This window comes from Muscardinus avellanarius, assembly GCF_963383645.1.
Source record: "Muscardinus avellanarius genome assembly, chromosome: 20".
NCBI classification, from domain to species: Eukaryota; Metazoa; Chordata; class Mammalia; order Rodentia; family Gliridae; genus Muscardinus; species Muscardinus avellanarius.
Genome location: NC_137806.1, coordinates 2,326,618 through 2,347,083, shown reverse-complemented (window position 1 = coordinate 2,347,083; position 20,466 = coordinate 2,326,618). Strand labels below are relative to the sequence as shown.

Sequence of the window (20,466 nt, the reverse complement as noted above, 5' to 3'; positions counted from 1 at the left end):
TTAAGGTCAAATAAGTATACCAGTCTCAGATTCTGACCTTTATAAACAGGCCCTAATGAAAAAAGGATTAAATAACATATTCTTTCTTTATATACATATATAAAATAGCTACACAATTTCAAGATAGGGAAGGGTTTTGTAAATATAAAATGTAAGGAAGAAAATATTAGGGAAAGACAATGTGACTACTTAAAATTGGAAAACATCCACATTTCAAAAGTCACCATGTAGACACTTGGTGTAATGTGGTGAACTTACCACCCAGCAGTGTAGACGGCCACATAAGGGCACCCATCACACACACAGTCTCAAGTCCACGTTTAAGGGCCTTGCTCCTGAACATTTGTGGGAAGCCATTAAGGCTTTCCCCTAAATGAATATTTCTGACTCAGCTGACTGTCCTTCGCCCAGAGTCAACAAGGTTATGGAAAGTTCAAAGTAAAAGGTCTGGGAGAAGATCAGGTGCTGATGGCACGAGGGTACTGATTAACCTACCTGTAAGGTATGTGCTTTGGATTGGTCTGTATTGTATTCTGGTGGTGACAGCACGAGGATATTAATTGACGTGTAACTGTATAAAATACCTCTCAAAAAATAAACCCGTTGTCGGCCCAAGAGAGATGATATTGACCCAGAAGTAGGTGTCAGCCAGTAGATTGGCCAGTAGAGATGTTGACCCAGGAGCAGGGGTCGGCCAGTAGAGATAGCAGGCTGGCGCCCCCCACCTCACATCAGAATTTTTTAAATTCTTGGAATCAAATTCTTAAGAGTTGAATTCTTCATCCTCACGTCTCTCTTTGGAATCCGTACTTTTGCTGGCTGTGTCTGGCAAACATTAATGGAGCCCCAAGGATCATTAAAAAAAAAAAAACACTAAAAGATTCTCTAGTACACAAAAGAGACAACCCAATACATGGTAAAGAGCACAGAGGAACAGGCAATGTATAAAGTGAATCTCTCAAAAGAGAGACAGGAAGCTACGGCGTTTAGGAATCCGCGGATTCAGCTGAAGGGCTGAGCAGGGAATCACTGCAGGCCTGTGGGGCCGGTTACGCGGGCCTGTGGGAGTGCGTGCAAAGGGCTCCATGGAGGGGCCGCCCAGAACAGGGCAGGTGCGCTCTCCTCCGCACCTGGACCAGTGGAAAGGAGCATTGATACTGGGGAAAGAGCATTCAGTACATGACACATTTAAAGAGAAAAGATGACACAACGATGGCCTTCAGTGTAAACAAAGTCATGGTCAACAAAGGAAATAATCACCATGTGATGTCTGGCACAGAAATTTTAAAAGTAGCAGCACAATTCATGATGGCCAAGTTATTGAATGAATAAAGAACACGTGTACACATACAGAAGAAATTTTCTCAGCTATAGAGAACAAAATTATGTCGTTAGCTGAAAATTGGACGGAACTGAAGAATATTATGTTAAGTGAGGTTAGGTGGTCTCAGAAAATCAAGGGTAGCATATTTTCTCTCATTTGTAAAAGCTGGAAAGAAAATAGAAAACACGAGAGACTTTATTGCAGAGACAGACGAGCAGAGCAATCGGAGTGGATGAGGACTGAGTGCGGGGAGGTGGAGGGAAGGCTGGGGCAGGAAACAGTTCAGATAGTACCTGGCAACATGTGACTGTGTCATCGCCAGCTCATTGGCTCCTGTGGGGAAGGAGGAAGGTCGCAGGGTGGGATGTGAAGGGGAATGAGCAAGAAGCTGTGAGCGTTTTTAACACATGGAACTTTACTATTTTGTATAATTGCAATTTTAACTAAAAAGTTAAAATTGAGTATAAATATAGTGGAAAGATGGAGGAAGGAATAGGAGGTTGGGGAGGAAAACACAGGTTCCTTTCTTATAACAGGAAGTCAATAAATAAAGTCAAAAGTTTTTGAAACCAGAAATGTCTATATAAGTATGTTATTTTACAACTATGGACCAGGCACCTATAACCAGTCCCGAATAAATCTTATAAAGTATGAGTGAATAATTACATAATCTTAGGATGTAATAAAACATCTTCAGGAAATTGGATCTGCTAGAAAAAGGACAGCTATTTGTCATTATAAGGCTGTCAGTCCTCTGACCTTTTGGAATATGTGCACTTAAACAGTGATAAAAAATTACTTTGTAAAACATGACACAGAAAATAAGGAAATCCATTAAATAAAGAAGAGTTGGTACATAAAACATATCTTTAAAGCTATAAAATATTCACACATTCCCAAGAGTGAAAAAGATAAAAAAATGAAAAAATATTTAATATTTGACACAATAAATTTGATATAGTTTTCCCTTGCTGTACCTGGTCTGGCCACACTCCTCTTCCTGCAGAGCCCCAGGACAGAGGCTTCCGTTTGGGCTCCATGCATCCCTACCCCGTTCTCTGTTTTCATTTTTCTTTTGTTAAAATGTTTGTTTTGGTGCATTATAATTATACATTATACTTAGACATAAAGTGGTAGAAATATACACGCACACAATTCTTGGGTTTTTTTTTTTTTTTACTTTTTTCATAGCACTTGTGTCTATTTGTGATACCTTACATTTATTGGCCTGTTGAGAGTCACCTAGTGAGTGCAAGTGCCATCTGCTCATCCAGTGCTTTATATCTGCTAGAGCTCTATTTCTAACACAGTAGACACTTCTCCTCCCAGTGACTTTATACTAGAGAATTCCACCAGCTGGGAGTATCCAGACATCTATTTGGGAAATCTGGACATCGGTATGTGTACAAATGTGTATAATAAACACATAACAGAATAAAATGAAAAAGTAAAAAAATGTGGAAATTGAAAGTAAGACATTGACAAAAGTCAAGAATGTAGAGAAGAAAATAAAGAAGAGAAGAAAAAAAATTTTAGAAAGAAGGGTGGATAATTTTAAAGGCAACATATTAACAGCATCTTTCAAAGAGTGGTGATATTACAAGCTATCTTGGTTTACTTATTCATGAATTTCTCTAGTTTCTATAATGTTCATGAGAATATTCATTATTTTTGTAATTTATTTTTTTCAATAGTGAATAAAAGAATGCATTCAACCCTCTCATTAACGTCAACATATAGCTTTCCTTTAACCAGCCCAGGAATCAAGAAGCCCGGGATGAATATTTCCTAAGAGACATGTTCATGTTATGTGGCCACTTACTTTGTATGGTCGAGCGCTGGCCTGTGGTTTTCTTCCCCATGAAGAATAGTAATTCCTTTACCAAGTCCCCACCTGAACGTGCTTGAATCTTGAAGCTGATTTCCAGGCTTTGGCAGATACCATTTACACAAGTTGTTTTCTTCAAAGGTGCAAACTTCCATAACTTGGATAAAGCAGAACAAGGAAGAGACGAACCAATCACAGGATGTCAATGAATGGTGGTTTCTGTCTCCACAGCACTTCCTCATTCTTGGTTTTTAAAAACTAAAATCTCATTTTTAAGTATTATTCAATAATTAGGCAAAATGTTCATTTAATCATTAGGAGAGTTTCAAAGATAATATTGGTTTGTCTCATAAAAATCTTGATAGTAACTAAAATATAAGAATTTGTGCGTATGGGAATAATCTGCTCTCTTGAGTAGGCGAGATGTTAACTAGCTTTGAACAGTGTAGCGGCAGTGTCGGCAGAGTTCTCTGCACACCCCTGGTGCCTGTGTGGCCTGCAGAGTGACCTCCCGGCCCCAGGACTCTGCTCTCCTTTCTCTACCCTGATGTCACAAACAAAACATGAGCTCAGTCTCAGAGGGGTTACTGCCAATCCTCAGCTACTTAAACTCAAGACAGTGGGATTTACAGTAGCTTTTATGTTTACCCAGTTGTCTTTAAAGGTTTTAAGATTCTTGTAGTGACTGTATTCTAATATCACAGGGAATCACAAAGTCAGTGATTTAAAATATCTATCTATATTATGTTAAAATGTTTATTTTTTATTTTTTATATTTTAGTGCTAGGGATTGAACCCAGGAGCATTCTGTCTTTGATATGAGATGCACCCTGAGTCTTTTTTAAATATTTATTTTTTATTTCAAAACAGGATCTCACCAAGTTGCTGAAGGTCTTACTAAATTGCCGAGGCTGGCCTCAAATTGGCGATCCTCCTTTCTCAGCTCCTAAGTACTGGGATTATAGTCATATGTTACTACACATGACTGAAAGTGCTCTCTAAATTGTCTTTAACTTAATTTATCTTTGAATATGCATATCTGTTTATTTTAAGTTTCTCACTGTTTGAGTTTAATTTTTTTTACTTTAATGGGTTCTTTACTATAGAAAATTTGAGGTACACAACAAACAGCTTTCAAATTTCATTAACAGTGACAGTATAATACTTTCACCATTTAAAAACTTAAGAATACAACTTAATGTAAACTTTGAGGAAGGATGAAGAGGATTCTGTCCAGTGAAAAAAGTGATTTTTAGTCATGATATTCAGGTGTGTTATTTAACTATGTCTTGACATTCAGGTGTGTTATATAACTATGTCTTGTTATAACATTTAATTTAATAGAATCCTGCTCTTTATATCACTGAAAAATAAGAATTATAGACTTTAAAAATAGAGGGCAGAAAGTATCCATCAAGCAAGATAAACAGGATCTAGAGATCTCTTGTAAGACATTAAGCCTACAGTCAGCAATAATATGCTACACACCTAAAATTTGTGGAGAAGATGTATCTTAGGTTAAATATTCTTGTCTCAATTAATTAATCAATTTAAAAATGTAAAGCTGTAGATTATACTATTACATTGTTTTGCATGTGGAATGTTCCCAGACCTCTGGGAGACAAGGCAGTCATGCTGGAGGCGGGGCCCTGGAGTGTGGCCTTGAATGCTATATGGCCCTCCTCCCCTTGTTCTGTCTCTTCTGGCCTCCCTTGTGATGTGAGAGCAGAGCCCTCACGCCCTTCTCTTTGCTCTCTGTGCCATACCCTGAGATCCACAGGCTTCAGTCCTCTAGGTTGTGTGGTCAGGTTTGGGGGTCACAGTGGTGAGACTATTATATGAAACATGCATCTTACAAAAAGATCATATGCCTACAAAATAAAAATATTTCCTATGATTTAAAAATAGTGATCTAATAGTAAACATTCACCCAGGATATTTTAAAAAATTATCAAGCTGAGCATGGCGGTGCACGCTTGTAATCCCAGTGCTTGGGAGGCTGAGACAGGATGACCGCACAGGTTCGAAGCCATCTCAGCTACTTAGTAGTGAGGTTCTCAGCAACTTAGTGAGACCCTGTTTCCAAATAAAACATAAAATAGGTCTGGGAGTACAGCCCATAGGTAGAAAAAGCCCCTGGGATCCACCCCCCATGCCACAAAAAAATTATCAAAACATGTTATCTAATCCTAAATTATATTATTAAATTATGAAGTTGACCTAAGAAGTTCCATGTTTACAAAATATACACATTGGGTAGAATCAGCAAGGCATATAAACTTTTACAAATATTATTATCACTTCTGTGTAATCATTTTAGTGGCCACCCATGACAAAATGTGATCACAACTCCTTCCCTGATACTGTCTCCCATCTGTGATCCGCCGTGTAAACACTTGGCTAATGTGAGTTCATTACTGTCCCATCTCACTCATGGAATGAACCAGTCTTGTTTAATGACTGTTTTGGTCTAGATGGGACAGTTAATTTTTGATGTATCGGTACATTAAGGATCAATTTTTTCTGTGTTAAAGAATACGATGAACCTAGCCAGGTATGGTGGCACACACCTATAATCCTAATACTTGGTGATCTTCTACAGGATAATTTCAGGTTCGAGGCCAGCCTCAGGAACTTAATGAAATCTTCAAAAACTTACTGATATCCTGTCTCAAAATTTAAAAAATAAAAATAAAAAATAGGTCTGTGTATAGTTCAAAAGTAGAATGCCCTTGTGTTCAATCCCCAGTACAAAAAAAAAAAAAAAAGCCTTTTGGAATTTCTTAAATCCTAGAATTTCTTGACCAAACTGGTATAAGACAGATAGGTTTCCTGTATTCTGTGTTTTCTGAATATTCTTAATCCGCCTTTAACATTGTGAAGGTACTTGAGAAATAGTACTGTAATACTACTCAATAAGAGCAGAGAAGGGGAAAAGAGTGCAAACTATTTATTCTCCATTTGTTCTAATACTTTATAGTTCAAACACAGATTAATTTTTCTTTCTTTTTTTGTGGTACTGGGGATTGAACCCACCCCACTCTTATTTTATCTTTTATTTGGAAACAGGATCTTGCTAAGTTGCTGAAAGCCTCATTAAGTTACTGAAGCTGACTTTGAACCTGGGATCCTCCTGTCTCAGCTTCCAAAGTATTAGGATTATAGGTGTATTTCACCCCACCCAACTAACAGATTAATTTTTCTTCTCTCAGCAAACATCTTTGGCTGAGAATTTTACTTTTAATTAAATAATTTGCCTTTGGGGTGTTTAGGATAATCTTTGAATTAGCAGATACCAAAAAATGGCCATCCTGTTGACCAGGGCTTGGGGTTTAAAGTCTCCATCTGTGTTAAAATTGCTTTACATTTGAGCCCTATATATTTGATGCAGTACCTGTTGTTATATGTACATGTTGGCAATGGCACATCTGAATGCATTAATCTGAGAATACCATAATGCTTCCTTCCTAGTTTCTATGACAGTGTAAAGACTTGAGACAATAAGAGAAGAGAATAGGCAGCAGATGAGGGACGGAGTCAAGAAGAGTCCGAGAACACAGGAGTCACGAATCCAAAACATTAGTCTGAAGACCCCTGTTACTGGGCCTGCTAGAAAAGTGAATTATCTTTCTATAATTTTTATACTATAACCCCTAAATTAAGAAATTGTTCTAAGTCATGTTGAATGCTTTTAGGACATTAGGCTGTGCTACTTAGAAATTAGACTAGTGTTTCCTTATCTATTTCATGCATAGAGTCAGGATATAATTTAGGAATTCACCTACCACAGAATGACTCGTCTGTTTTGTCAGGGCAATCATATCTAAAGTCACATTTCTGCATTCTGGCAATACAGTGACCATCAGACCTGCAGACAAATTCATCATCCGTGCAGTTGTGTGGGGGCAATGTCACCGGGACTGAAGTTTCTGATGGAGTTGGAAGCTCCTCTGGCAAGTCACCTGGAGAAAAAGCAACACAAGGCATCATTTAGTTTCTTCCATTTCTTTAAAGATTTTACACAGTGAAGATTTCTAAACATATTTTCATTGGTGCATTGCAGTCATACATCTTAATGGGGTACAAGATGGGGTAGAGGCATACATGCACACATCACTCATTTGGCCCTTCCACAATTCCCTCCCCTCTCCCTCCCCCTCCCTCCTTCCTTCTCATGTTTGGCTTACTGATTGACTTTGATGTGTCTGTGAATGTACATCATGTACATTAGGGAGTTTCTCTCTTCCTCCCTTCCATCCCCCTCAGTTAGTCACCTTATTTGCTCATCTATAGTTTCTCCTTTTTCATCTAGAGTTCCTCTTTATGGCCTATTTTCTCTGTAGCTTCTACATATTAGGGGGAGCATCTGGTTTTTACTTTTTGTGACTGACTAATCTCACTTAGCATAATGTTCTCCAGTTAAATCAATTTCTCCACAAATGATGTAATTTTGTTTTTCTTTATGGCTGAGTAAAATTCCATTGTGTTCATATCCCATAGATTTTTAATCCATTCAACTGTTGATGGACATCTTGGCTGGTTCCATAGTTCTAAACATGGTTTGTATTGAGTGTTACAAAGAGCATTTCATAGTATTTGTTCGTCTGTTAAATTTATCTATGTAAGCATTTAAGTTGGTGTTCTTGATCTTAGCCATAGGGGAAAAACAAAACAAAACAAAACAACAAAGAACTATGAATATTTTAAATTATACAATAAGTAATTGGGTTAGGTGGTGCTCACCTATAATCCCAGTTTAAAGTTATAAACTGCCCACAATTCTAAATAGCCTGATGAAAGCTTACATCATCCTGTTCCATCCTGCTTGGGACATGAATCATCCCGCTCTTCAGTATATCCACGTTGTATAAACTACCTGCCTGTTGGTCACTATTATTAATCTCAGCTATCAGATTGATTATTACAGTATGAGTGCTTATGCCCAAGTAATAGGTATTTTACTCAATAATGGCCCTAAAGAACAAGAGTAGTGATGTTTATAATTTTAATATGGCAAAAAGATGTTTAAAACATTCTTAAAGTGAAAAGGTAAAAGTTCTCAACCTAATTTTAAAGAAAAAAAGATAATTATCTGCCAAGGTGCCTAAGATCTATGGTAAAAACAGATATACCAGTAAAACTTTGAAGAATTTAAAGGGAAATTATGCTAGTTTTGCAGTCACACCTCAGATTGCAAAAGTTATGGTCTGAGTATATGATAAGTGCCGAGTTAAAATGAAAAAAGCTTTAAATTTTTGGGTGGAAGACACAAACAAAAACTATTTTTTAACCAAATGCACCATTTCATACCAGAAAGCATTAATTCTACATAAATACTCCTACAAAAGAAATCCCATGAAATGATGGTTCCCAAGACATATTTTCTGCAAGCAGGAGAAGGTGGTAAGATTCAGGAATAGTTTGGGATTGATAAATATAAGAAGTAAGGGACAGGCTCCATCTGCCAACGAAGAAGTTGCTGCCACACTTCTGGCAGAATTAAAGAAGTTGATTGAGGAGGGAGAATACAATCCAAAGAAAGTCATCAATTACAATGAAACTAGGCTCTCCTGGAAGAAGATGCCCAAGAGAACCTAAATTTATTAAACTGCAAAGGAGGCACCTGGACATAAAACACCAACGACAGATTCACTCTGGTACTCTACGGCAACACTGCAGGGTGCGTGATAAAGCCAGACATGATGTAGAGTATGGAAACCACGTGTTCTCAAACACAGAGACAATTACTTGTCCATGTTGTGGCAATATAATCAGAAAGTATGGGTGACAGGCATCCTGTATGGAATGGTTCCACCAATGCTTTATTCCAGAGCTTAAAAACTATCTGGAAGAAGAAAGGTTGGAATTTAAAATCCCGTTAATAATAGACAATGCACCTGGCCATCCTAAATCTGTTGGCTGTGAAGATGAAAATTTCAAGGTTTTATGTTTTGCTTCCAAATACATCCTCCCTGCTTCAGCACCATGGATCAGTGCTTTATTTGTATTGTTGAGGCCTCACATCTGACATCTGAATGCATTCAATTAGCATTCGAGGATGATCCTGTAATGGTTTAGAAATAGAACATCCCCTGGCCCTCATGGAAACAAGGCAGCAGTTTTGGAAGGGGGGCTTGCTTGTACTATCAGCAATGAATAAATCCATTACTATGAATTTATTATAATTGATTTATCTGGGTGGTGGCCTGGCTGGGTGGCTGGAGAAGGTGTGTCTCTGAGGTACAGCCTTGGGAATTATAAATGATTCCTCTTTCTCCTCTCTCTTGCTCTCCCGCTCTGCTCCAGCCTCCATGATGTGAGGAGCAAGGCTTCACATCATCCTCACACCCTCTGCTTCCCGCAGCCAGGCCTTGAGCTCCAGATGCTGGCCTCACGTGGCCTGAACCCAAAAATCTCCAAAGAAACTGTGAGCAAATGAACCTTCCTCTCCTTAAGTTGTATGGTCATGGTCTGTCTTTTAGGTTATAGCACTTAGAATATTAAGATAGACCCTGACCTGGACATAATGCATTCCTAGAAATCGCTCCTGTTTTTGATACAGCAACATGCATTTAAACTTTAATATAGTAATTTAAACTTTAAATGAATGCCTGCTGAAATCAAGAATGATTTTAAAGGCTTTTGGAGATGGATAGCGAAATTAGAAAAATCATTCCCATAAGACAAGTTGCTGGAGTAGGATTTGTTACTCTGCTTGATGAAGTAGAAGAATATATCAAAATGTCTAGAAATGAGGGATTGGAAGAATTTGCAGAGCCATTTATAGAGGAAGAAATGAGAAAAAACTGAAGCAAAACCAGCAATGTGGATGTTAACCAAAGTGACTAACGTACTTAAATTGCACAGACATTAAAGTACAATATTCTAGCAAAACAAGCATACCCATGTTTATAGCAGCACATTTCACAATCGCCAAAATATGGAACCAACCCAGGTGTCCATCAACAGAGGAATGGATTACAGTATTATGGGATATATACACAAAGGACTTCTACAGGCAATAAAAAAAGAAAAAAATGTGTCATTTTCAGGAAAATGGATAGACCTGTAGAATATCATGTTAAGTGAGATTGGCATAGCACAGAAAGTAAGAGTTTATATGTTTCTTTCATATGAGGAAGCTAGGGAGTAATTGGGATATAAGAGGGACTTCGATAATGGAGGAGAAACCCCAGCAAATGCAAGGAAATAGTCCAGGGGAGTGTGATGGTGAGAACAGGGAGAATTAAAGATGGAGGTACTTTCACTGATGTTATATGTGTACATGAGAATACCAATGCCAATCTCAATATGGACTATGTGGGGAAGGGAGGGAGTGGGCAGGGATGGGGGACTCACCAACTGATGTGTGTATCTCTATCACTTTGAACTACGTTATGATGGGAGACTACAGTACACCAATAAAAGTGCATAAAAAGGACAAGTTATGTAATATAATCATTTGTTGGAATACAGCACGATAATCACCTACCTAATTAGAATTAGAACCTCTGCAGCAACACTTTGATTAGTTAAAAAGAGACAACAACATCTAATTAACAATGTTCTTCCTCAAGACTTTAGGAGAAATTCAACTATGAAGGATCCACTAAAATTGTCTGTGCTGGATCTTTAACTGTTACACACAATGCTTCCATCAATACTGTACTTCATCTCATCACCTAGGCAACCCATCATCTCAAATCACCACAAGAAGATAGAGTGCAGTAGAGTACTAAGAGAAACAGAGGGAGAGATAGAACATATTCATAGAACTTTTATTACAGTGTTTTGTTATAATCATTCTATTTTGTTAGTCTCCTATAATGCCTAATTTATAAGTTAAACTTTATATAGTTATATAAGTGTACATGTACATATATATAAAATATATCCATATATGTGTAGGAAAGTTATACAAATAAACATAAATATATGTGTACATATAAAAAAGCATATATAGGATTCCAACACTGAGACCCCCTAGAACATATCCCTCATTGATAAGGGGGATTGCAATACATACATCAATTTGCTAAAAATGCCAAAACATTGAATGACTGGATTTATTTCGTATGCCTTATTGACACAGCAAAAGAAATTTCTTGATAGGTCACCCCTCAAAATTTTTCAACACAAATTGAGAAAGGAAGGAAGGAGGGAAGGAAAACAAAAAGGAAGGAAGAAAAAGAAAAAGCATCATCTTCTAGTTTATTAAATATGTTGTGATTTTGCGGAGAATAAATCATGTAGTTTTACTGAAAACATGACATAATCCAAACGCATTGAAAAGTTTTGTAGAAACTTTTAATTTGCATACACTATGTCAATAATGCCATTTAGAATGACACATGAGGGGAGGCGCAGCTTTAGTGTTCGGGTTTATTTTAAGCATGACTGCATATTTCTTCACTCCAACACATGCTTGTCCAAGCTGGTCCATTCTGAATGGTTTTAGTCTAAGCCTCAGGCTGTAGAGTTGATTCTCATAGAGCTGTCATTTGTACATTGAGATGAATTAATTTAGGGACCATTTTGAAATTTGTTAATTGCAAGAGAGAAAGACAATTTGTGTTCCCAGCTCAAGATAAATTCGCATCAATAGAATAAGAAAAGCATAGATGGCAGTGGGTCACTAATGTTGTCATATTCGTGGCATGGCTGTGCAATTTACATATTTTTAGGAATACAGATTTACAATTAATCTTCTTGTCTTATCCAAAAACTACAACAGGCATCTAAATATAAACACATATAAGATGGCTTAGAGAGGCTGAGAGAGAAATATCACAAGTTCAAGGCCAGCCTCCACAACTGGCCAAGACTTTGTCTCAAAATAAAAAAAAAAATAGATTGAGCTGTGGTGTAGTTCAGAGGTAGAATGCCCCTGGGTTCAATCCCCAGCACTGAAAGAAAAGAAATTGCTTTAAGTTTAATTCATTCTCATTACACACTCTCTCTCTCTCTCTCTCTCTCTCTCTCTCTCTCTCTCTCTCTCTCTCTTTCTCTCTCCCTCTCTCCCTCTCTCCCTCATACTTACTTACAAATACTTTAAACATTAAAAATTAATAATAATATAATAGACACATGACCTTTCCACCAAGAATAAATGAATTATTATAGCATTACTTCAGACTCCTCTAAAATATTTCATGCAAATAGAGAAACTTTACATAACATCCATTGCCTCATCTTCCTCTTCATACTGTCCAAAGGGCTCCAGAGAGATCCCTTATCCAAAGACCAGATGATACCAATTTGTACTCTTCCATGGATGTTTTTTAATAATTTATTATTTTTGTTACTTTTATGGTGGCTAAACCCAAAACAGTAAATTTACTACCATAACCATTTTAAGTTCACAACATAATAGTAAGCACATTCACACTGTAGTGAAATATTTATTACTATTCATCTTACAAACTAAAATTGTATATTAAACACTAAGACTATCTCCCCCAGTAAACAGCTTCTCTATGTATTTCTATGATTTTGAGTACATTAGATACTTCATATGAGCTGAAACATGGCCTTTCTGTGATTGGCTTATCATGTCCTCTAGGCTCATACTCAGTTTTGGTCCAGGCTGCCATGAGAAATTATCATAGCCTGGAGGTCTATGCTGATTTCCCAGCTTGGGAGGCTGGGACATTCAAGATTAAGGTGCTGGTTGATCAGTGTCTGTTGAGGTCCCACTTCCTAGTTTGAACATTTTCTCCTTGTATCCTTTCTTGGTAAAGGAAAGAAAAAAGTCCAGGTATGTAGGCACATTCCTGTAATCCCAAATTTGGGAGGCTGATAGAGAAGAATTGCAGGTTTCAGGTCAGCCTCAGCAACTTAGCAGGGCTTTAGCAAATTAGTGAGATCCTGTTTCAAAATAAAGGATGAAGAGGGCTGGGGTGTAGCCCAGAGGTAGAATGTCCATTGGTTCTTCTGGATCATTAAAGAAAAGAAGGAAGAGAGGGAGGGAGAGCGGGAAAGTTCTGTCCTGTCTTTTTATAAAGGCACTGATCATCTTAAAGGAGTTAACCTTCATGGCCAAGAGAACTCTCAAAAGCCCCACGTTCTACGCAATCATATGAAATCGAGGTAGAACAAAAACATTTAGTCCTCAGCATCTACCTAGCAGCATGTGATGGGATTTCCTTATTTTATGGTGGTATAATATCTCACTGCATGAGTAGACACATGTTCTGAGGAATCACCATTCTGCTTTCCATAATGGCTGCATCGGTCTACATTCCTGCCACAGGGCGTAGGACTGTCCTGCATCCTCACCAGCACTCCCTGTTCTCCACTCCTCGGATTGTGGCCATCTTAACAGGTGTAAGCAGATATTTCACTGTGGTTTGGGTTTATATTTCCCTTATGATTACTGATACTGAGCATCTTTTTGTATGCTTTTTGGACATCAGCATATATTTTGTGCCCAGTGATCCCAAATCTGATAGCCCTTTCTTATCATCGAGAGAGAGAGAGAGAGAGAGAGAGAGAGAGACAGACAGACAGACAGACAGACACACACACACACACACACACACACTTGGGATTGCAGCCAGGAGGCATTTTACCTCTGAGCTACACCCCAGCCCTTTCCTTTTCTTCTAAAATAGTGTCTCACTAAGTTGCAGAGAACCTGGCTAAGTTGTTTAAGCCGTCAAACCTGTAATCCTCCTGTCTCAGACTCCCAAGTATTGGGTTTATATAGGTGGATGCCTCCAAACCTGGCTCAGCACTTAGATTTGAGAATGACCAAAACAAAAAAAAAAAAAAAAAAAAAAACAGTCTGACAGTGAGCCACTAAGAAGTCACAGTTGGGCATTTTATGCTTCTGCTCAGAAGAATAAGGGAAGAAGCCCAGAGTTGAGATTTTTGTCCTGATCACAGGAAATTGTGCTGAGAACGGGGCTCTGGTGAATTCTGCCACAGACTTTGATGCAGTTGGCATGATGCTCACGTGGGAGCAGAAATCACTCACTTGATTTCTGGATTCTCACAAAGGCAATTAGTCCATGGCTTGTCATGAAGTGGTCTTTCTGTAGAAGAAAGAAGGTTTGGGGCTCCGCTTTCAGCCATCTTGCTGATATCCCTTTATTCTCTAAGTTTATTTTTGATAAATCTGAATTTTGAGAGCAGTTCTAGATTCACAGCAACAGCGAGTGTAAAGTACAAGTTCCCACGTACGATGTGTCCAACACCCTGAAGCTTTCTCCATTAACAGCAGCCTAGAGTAGAATGACCCGGTTTTAGAACCGAGTGAGCCCATATGGATACATCACTACCACCCAAGCTCCGCACTTTATATTGTGGTTCACATTTTTGCTCTCCCTTCTATGGGTTTTGGCAAAAGTATAATATCTGTCCAACATTACACTACCTTACAGAACAACTCCACTGATGTTAAATCTGTTCCCTTAGTTCATCCAGGCTTCTCCCCTCAACACAATCAACTACCAATCTTGTTACAATCTTCATAGTTGTGTCTTTTGGTGCACATTGGTAATCCTAGTACTTGGGAGGCTGATACAGGACGATCACAGGTTTGATAACAGCCTCAGCAATTTAGTGAGACTCTTAGAAATCTAGTAAGGCCATATTTCAAAACAGAAAAATGAAAAGACCGGGGGCAGCTTAGAGGTAGAATAACCCAGGGTTCAATCACTGGTACCACAAATAAAATGTCATGTTGTAGGAATCATATAGTGTGTGAATATTTCATTTTTCCCATTAGTATCATGGATATACATTTCTTCCATGTCTTTTTGTGGCTTCGTAGCATTCATGCATTTCTTTCTATCTCTCTCTCTCTCTCTCTCTCTCTCTCTCTCTCATTTATGTATTTATTTATTTGGAATAATACTGTATTCATCTATTCATCTATTAAAGGACATCTTGATGGCTCCATTTTGAGAGTTATAAATCAACCTGCTATAGCTATCTGTGTGTAGATTTTAGAATGAATATAAGCCTTCATCTAATTTGGGGAATCATCAAGGTGCATGATTCCTGGATCATATATGGTGAGAGGTATGTTCTATTCTACAGGACAATATCAAACGTCTCCCTAAGTGGCTGTACTACTCGCATTCCGCCCAGCAGTGGTGGAGCGCCCCTCACCCTCCACATCCTTGCTGGCCTTTGGTGTCATGTGTTGTTGGGTCGAGCCTTTCTAAAAGGTGTGAGCATGTTTCCTAGGTTTCTGTCTCGGTCAGCATTCTAACTGGCTCTAAGACAACTGACCGCACACTTAGAGGAAGGAAGCTTTGCTCATGTTCTTTTTGAAGATTCCAGGTTCGGTCCCTGGAAGGCCAGTGTCTGTGGATCTCAGGGCATGGCAGAAGGAAAGAGAGACAGAGGGAGAGAGCAAGACTCTGCTAGCACATCATGGAGGCCAGACGCAGAGAGAAAGAGAGGAGGAGAGGACCTCCTATGATCCCCAAGGCCACACCCCAGAGATCCCTCCTGGCAACCAAGCCCCTTATAACATTGCTACCTTGTTTTCCTGAAGAATAGGAACATTCTAATTCCAAACTACTGTAGTATTCTAATTTTCAATTTCCTAATGACATATGATATTTGACATATTTTCCCATGATCATTTGTGACCTTTATAACTGTGAAGTAACTATTTTTGCCCATCTCTTATTGCTGAGATTTAAGAGATATTTACATCTGAATAACAGTATTTTGTCAGATATAGTCTTTGCAAATATTTCCCCCCAATATGTGGCATGTTCTTTTGACTGCATCATTTTTAAAATACACTTTTATTGGTGCTTTGTAATTAAACATCACAGTGAAATTCAGAAAGATAGAAGCATGTACACACATGTACACAGCATCTTTACAGGAAAAAGAGGTTTTGATTTTTTAACTATTAAAAATGTAATAGAGCCAGGCGTGGTGGCGCACGCTTGTAATCTCAGCATTTGGGAGGCTGAGACAGGAGGACTGTGGTTTGAGGACAGCCTCAGCTACTTAGTGAGGCCCTTTGAAACTCGGTGAGACCCTGTTTCAAAATAAAGAATAAAAAACAGAGCTGGGGGTGTAGCTTGGAGGTAGAATGCCCCTAGGTTCCATCCCCAGTACTGGAAGAAAAATGTAATAAAAATTTCAGTTTACCAATCCTGTTTTTATAGATTGCGATTTTGATATTGTACCTAAAAATAACCTTGAAAACCAAGGCCATTTAGATATTATCTTGTGTTACCTTCTGGAAGTCTTATAGATTAGTGTTTCATATTTAGGTCTATGGTCCATTTAGAGTTAATGATTGTGACCACTGTAAGGTCTGTGTCTAAATTCATTTTTTCCATAGGATGCCCAGCTGCTCCAGTACTATGTGTAAGAAGACTCATTTCTTGGTTATATTTCCTTTGTTCCTCTGTCAAGGTCAGTTAACTGTATGTCTGTGGCTCTATTTCCGGTCTCTCTATCCTGCTCCATTCATCTGTCTGCCCCATCTTTCACCCGTACCACACTGCCTTGAACACAGCCACTTTAGAGGAAATCATCAATGGAGAAGTAGCAGGCCCCTCCCAGCTTTGATCTTCCCTCTCAGTGATGCGGCCTCTCTTCCTGGTCTTCTTTATAAATGAGACCAAGCTCATTTATAAACGCATTATTTCCATCAGGAGGGCCCTACCTCATTATCTAATTCATCTCTAATTGCATATCGCAAAGGTCCCACCTCCATACACCATTGAGGCTCAGAGGTCCATCTATGAATTTGGTGGGAACAAAGACATTGAGTCCACTGCAGAGCTGATGGTGGCTTTTGCTTTGCTTTGTAGGCTGGTAGTTGCTTAAAGAGGGCTGAAGTGGGTAGATTTTCACAGATTTGTCTCTTTAAGCATAAAAGATAAAACAAGGAAGCCTTTTCAGAAGAAACAAAAACTGCAAAGGTGAAATGCAAATGTCTAAAGTTCCCACTCACTAAGGAGCAGATTAGTCTGGTTTGTTCCTCCACATCCTGAAGCCACAGGGAGATCACATCACCTGCACATCTGTCATATGGAAGATTTCCTATATTGGTGGCTCAGGCTCCAGATGGACTCAGCGTTCTAAATACTTGGCTCTGTAAATTCTTTGCAATAAATATAGTAAACTTCATGTGACACTAATATAATCTGCTTGATAAGATAGATTTCCTAGCTTGTTGTATAGTAGAAGTCCCTCCTTAAAGCCATTCCCACATCGATAATTCAGCAAATAAAACCAATATTTTAACATCCCTCATCCCTGATAAGTTATTACCAAATTTGAACATATTATATCTGGGTGAATCACTTGATCAGTATGCACAGGGGTTCATTGTGTCTATTTTTAGATGCAATGCATATATTTTTCCTGTGACTTCTGATACTAAAGAATGTATTTAATTTAAAAATCTAAAAACCTACTTGAAATTCAAAATCTGCAGGAAACTACAAATTTGGAGATATTGATAGCTCCAGGGTAATGGGATGAATTTGTCCTGCTTTATTTAATACAATAACAGTGTTTTATTCATAAGCAGAGAGACTTACTTTTAGTATGATCATATTAAAGGCTTTATATGAGGTTAACTCCTTTCTAGGAGATAAGGCTTTGCCCAAACAGCTATTCTTTGGTTGTTTTGTAGCTTTTTGCCACATATTTTCGTATATGTTTTTCTGTACCCAATAGCAAATCAGCTCTTTTTAAAATACCCTTGCTTTAAAACATAGATTCAATGCAGTTTTCCATCTATGTAGATATTATACTATATTGAAAAAGTACTACAAACAGAACAAATTTGAAACTCAGAAACCTACGCATTTTAATACTCGTTATCATTTTCAGTATTTAGCATTTCCTTCAACTAGAAAATGACCACATTTCAAAGCTTTAACTTTTTTATGTATGGCATTGGAGATTGAACCCAGGGGTATTCTGCCTCTGAGCTATACCTCCAAGCCCATATTATTTTCTATTTTGAGACAGATTCTCATTAAGTTGCTGAGGGCCTCACTGAGTTGTTCAAGCTTAACCTGGAACTCGGGATCCTCCTGTCTCGATCTCCCAAGTATTTCCTTTTAAGAGATACAGAAGAAGGCTCACAAAACGGCTCTTTCATGTGGCTAAGATAAATACGATGGATATGCCAAGCAATTTAGGACTATAAAATGAAAAGCTGCCCAGAGAGCTAACAATGTTCCCTACAGCTTCTTAGTCAAAAGAAACAAACATTAACTTTGCAGAAAGAGACCTGAAGGACATTTATAAAGAAAGCCGTTGAGCCAGTGAGGCTGATGAGGAGGTGGGGAAAAATCGTTGACCCATTCCAGTGACAACAAAGCCCATGCAGTGCTTAGGGATGGGAAAATAATAAAAATCATGTTACACATTCCATGAAAAGTTACCACATTTTAACAATTTTAAGTTGAATTAAAATTGATCTGTGGCCAGGTGAAGTGGTGCATGCCTGCAATCCTGGCATTTGGAAGGCTGTGGCTGAGTGTGGAGGTGCACGCACGCCTGTAATCCCGGGGGTTGGGAGGCTGAGACAGGAGGATTACGGGTTAGACTTTTAGCTCTCATCAGTTTAGGGATATCCTGTTTCAAAATTAAAAATAAAATAGGGCTGGGGTGTAGCTCAGAAGTAGAAGGCCCCTGATTTTAATCCCCAGTAGAACACACATATACACACAAAAATATATGTATGTATAATATGTATTATATATACTTCTATATTATATATTAAAGATTCTATAAAAAGCCATATTTTATCAACTTAAAGTTGAATTAAAAATTGTCCTGCTTTACTAACAATTGTCTTAGTAAAGATAAAATACTACTATCTTGCATGCTAATAGTCAAATAGTACCAACAGTCTCATAACTCAATTTTAGCAATAAATAATTCTAATATGGATGCTGAGTTACAAATGTTTAAAACAGGACAAAAAGTGCATAAGGAAATTGCTTTTTCAGTTTGCAAGCAGTATTTGGTAAAGTCAGTAGTGGCTGCTTTGTTTTTTCCTAATAAACCAGCTTTCAGAACAGTAGTCCTTGATGTGAGAAAGAAGAGTGCTGGGGTGTGTGTTCAGCTAGAGTAAACTTCTTGTTTGACTGATGGGTGACTGAGAAAATAACACAAAGCAAATCCTTTCTTTTGTATGCTTACTTTTAAACTTGAATATGCAGGTATGATTTCTTTTTTATTTCTTTTTGTGTGTGTATGACACTCAAAAGTTAAACCCAGGGGCATTCTAGATCTGAGCTGCACTCCATACCACTTTTTAAAAAGTTCTCATTGAAACAATCTCACTAAGTTGCAGAGGCTGCTCTCCAACCTAAGGTCCTCTTGTCTCAGCCTCCCAAGTCCTGGGATTACGGTCATGTGTCGCGACGTCTGGCAACAACTCTTTCTTAATCATCTACTCTGAATAACTGATCGATTAGAAAGGGAAAATGCGTTTACCTTGTCATTGTTTCTTACCACCACTTCACTGTACGCTGATGCAAACATCATCGGACTTCATTGGATGGCTGAATTTCCCCCTTTTTCATGCGTTTCCATAGAAACATAATTTTTGCTTGAAAAGTTTTTCTCTATCATTCTCATGGATTAGACAAAAATAAGAATCTCTCTGATATTATACGTCTATTAACAAATTCTTACAGCCATAATTACTTTTAATTTCTTAATGTACATGATATACATTCACAAACACATCAAAGTCAATTACCTAGCCAAACATGAGAAGGAGGGAAGGAGAGGGACGGGGTGGGAATTGGGGAAGGGCTAAGTGAGTGATGTGTGGGTGTATGCCTCTAACATCTTGTACCCCATTAAGATGTGTGGCTGTAATGCACCAATAAAAATTTAAAAAAAATAATTACTCTTAATAGCTTTGTCACCAAACTTTTTTGCCAGAATTAAAAGTGATTTGCATATCACCATTACAGTATGAGTATATTCTGAATTTAACCAATATTTTAAAAATATAAAATAGCTGGGTGTGGTGGCACACGCCTCTAATCCCAGTATTTGGGAGACTGAGAGAAGAGGATTACAGTTTTGAGACCAGCCTCTGCAACAAAGGCACACTACACTCCCAGCAACCTAGCAAGACCCTGTTTCAAAACAAAAAAAAAAGGGCTGGAGTATAGCTCAGGGCTAAAATGCTCCTGGGTTCAGTCCCCAGGACCACAAAAAAATTTAAATGATAAAATTAAATATATATACATATATACACATATATTAAATTAAATATATATACATATTAAATATATATACATATAAAATTAAACATATACATATATACTACATATACACACACACACATATA

The 20,466-nt window shown here is 38.0% G+C and overlaps 1 protein-coding gene across 1 annotated transcript in view; it reads right to left on the bottom strand.

The window, feature by feature from the left end:
- Positions 1-20,466, bottom strand: part of MALRD1 (MAM and LDL receptor class A domain containing 1) — a gene marked incomplete at both ends in the record, with an annotated part of 671,257 nt that overhangs the window by 453,888 nt on the left and 196,903 nt on the right. The window contains 2 exons of the mRNA XM_080717079.1: positions 3,147-3,309; positions 6,938-7,114. Of these exons, the coding sequence (XP_080573205.1) occupies positions 3,147-3,309; positions 6,938-7,114 (340 nt within the window). The remainder of the gene's footprint in view (positions 1-3,146; positions 3,310-6,937; positions 7,115-20,466) is intronic.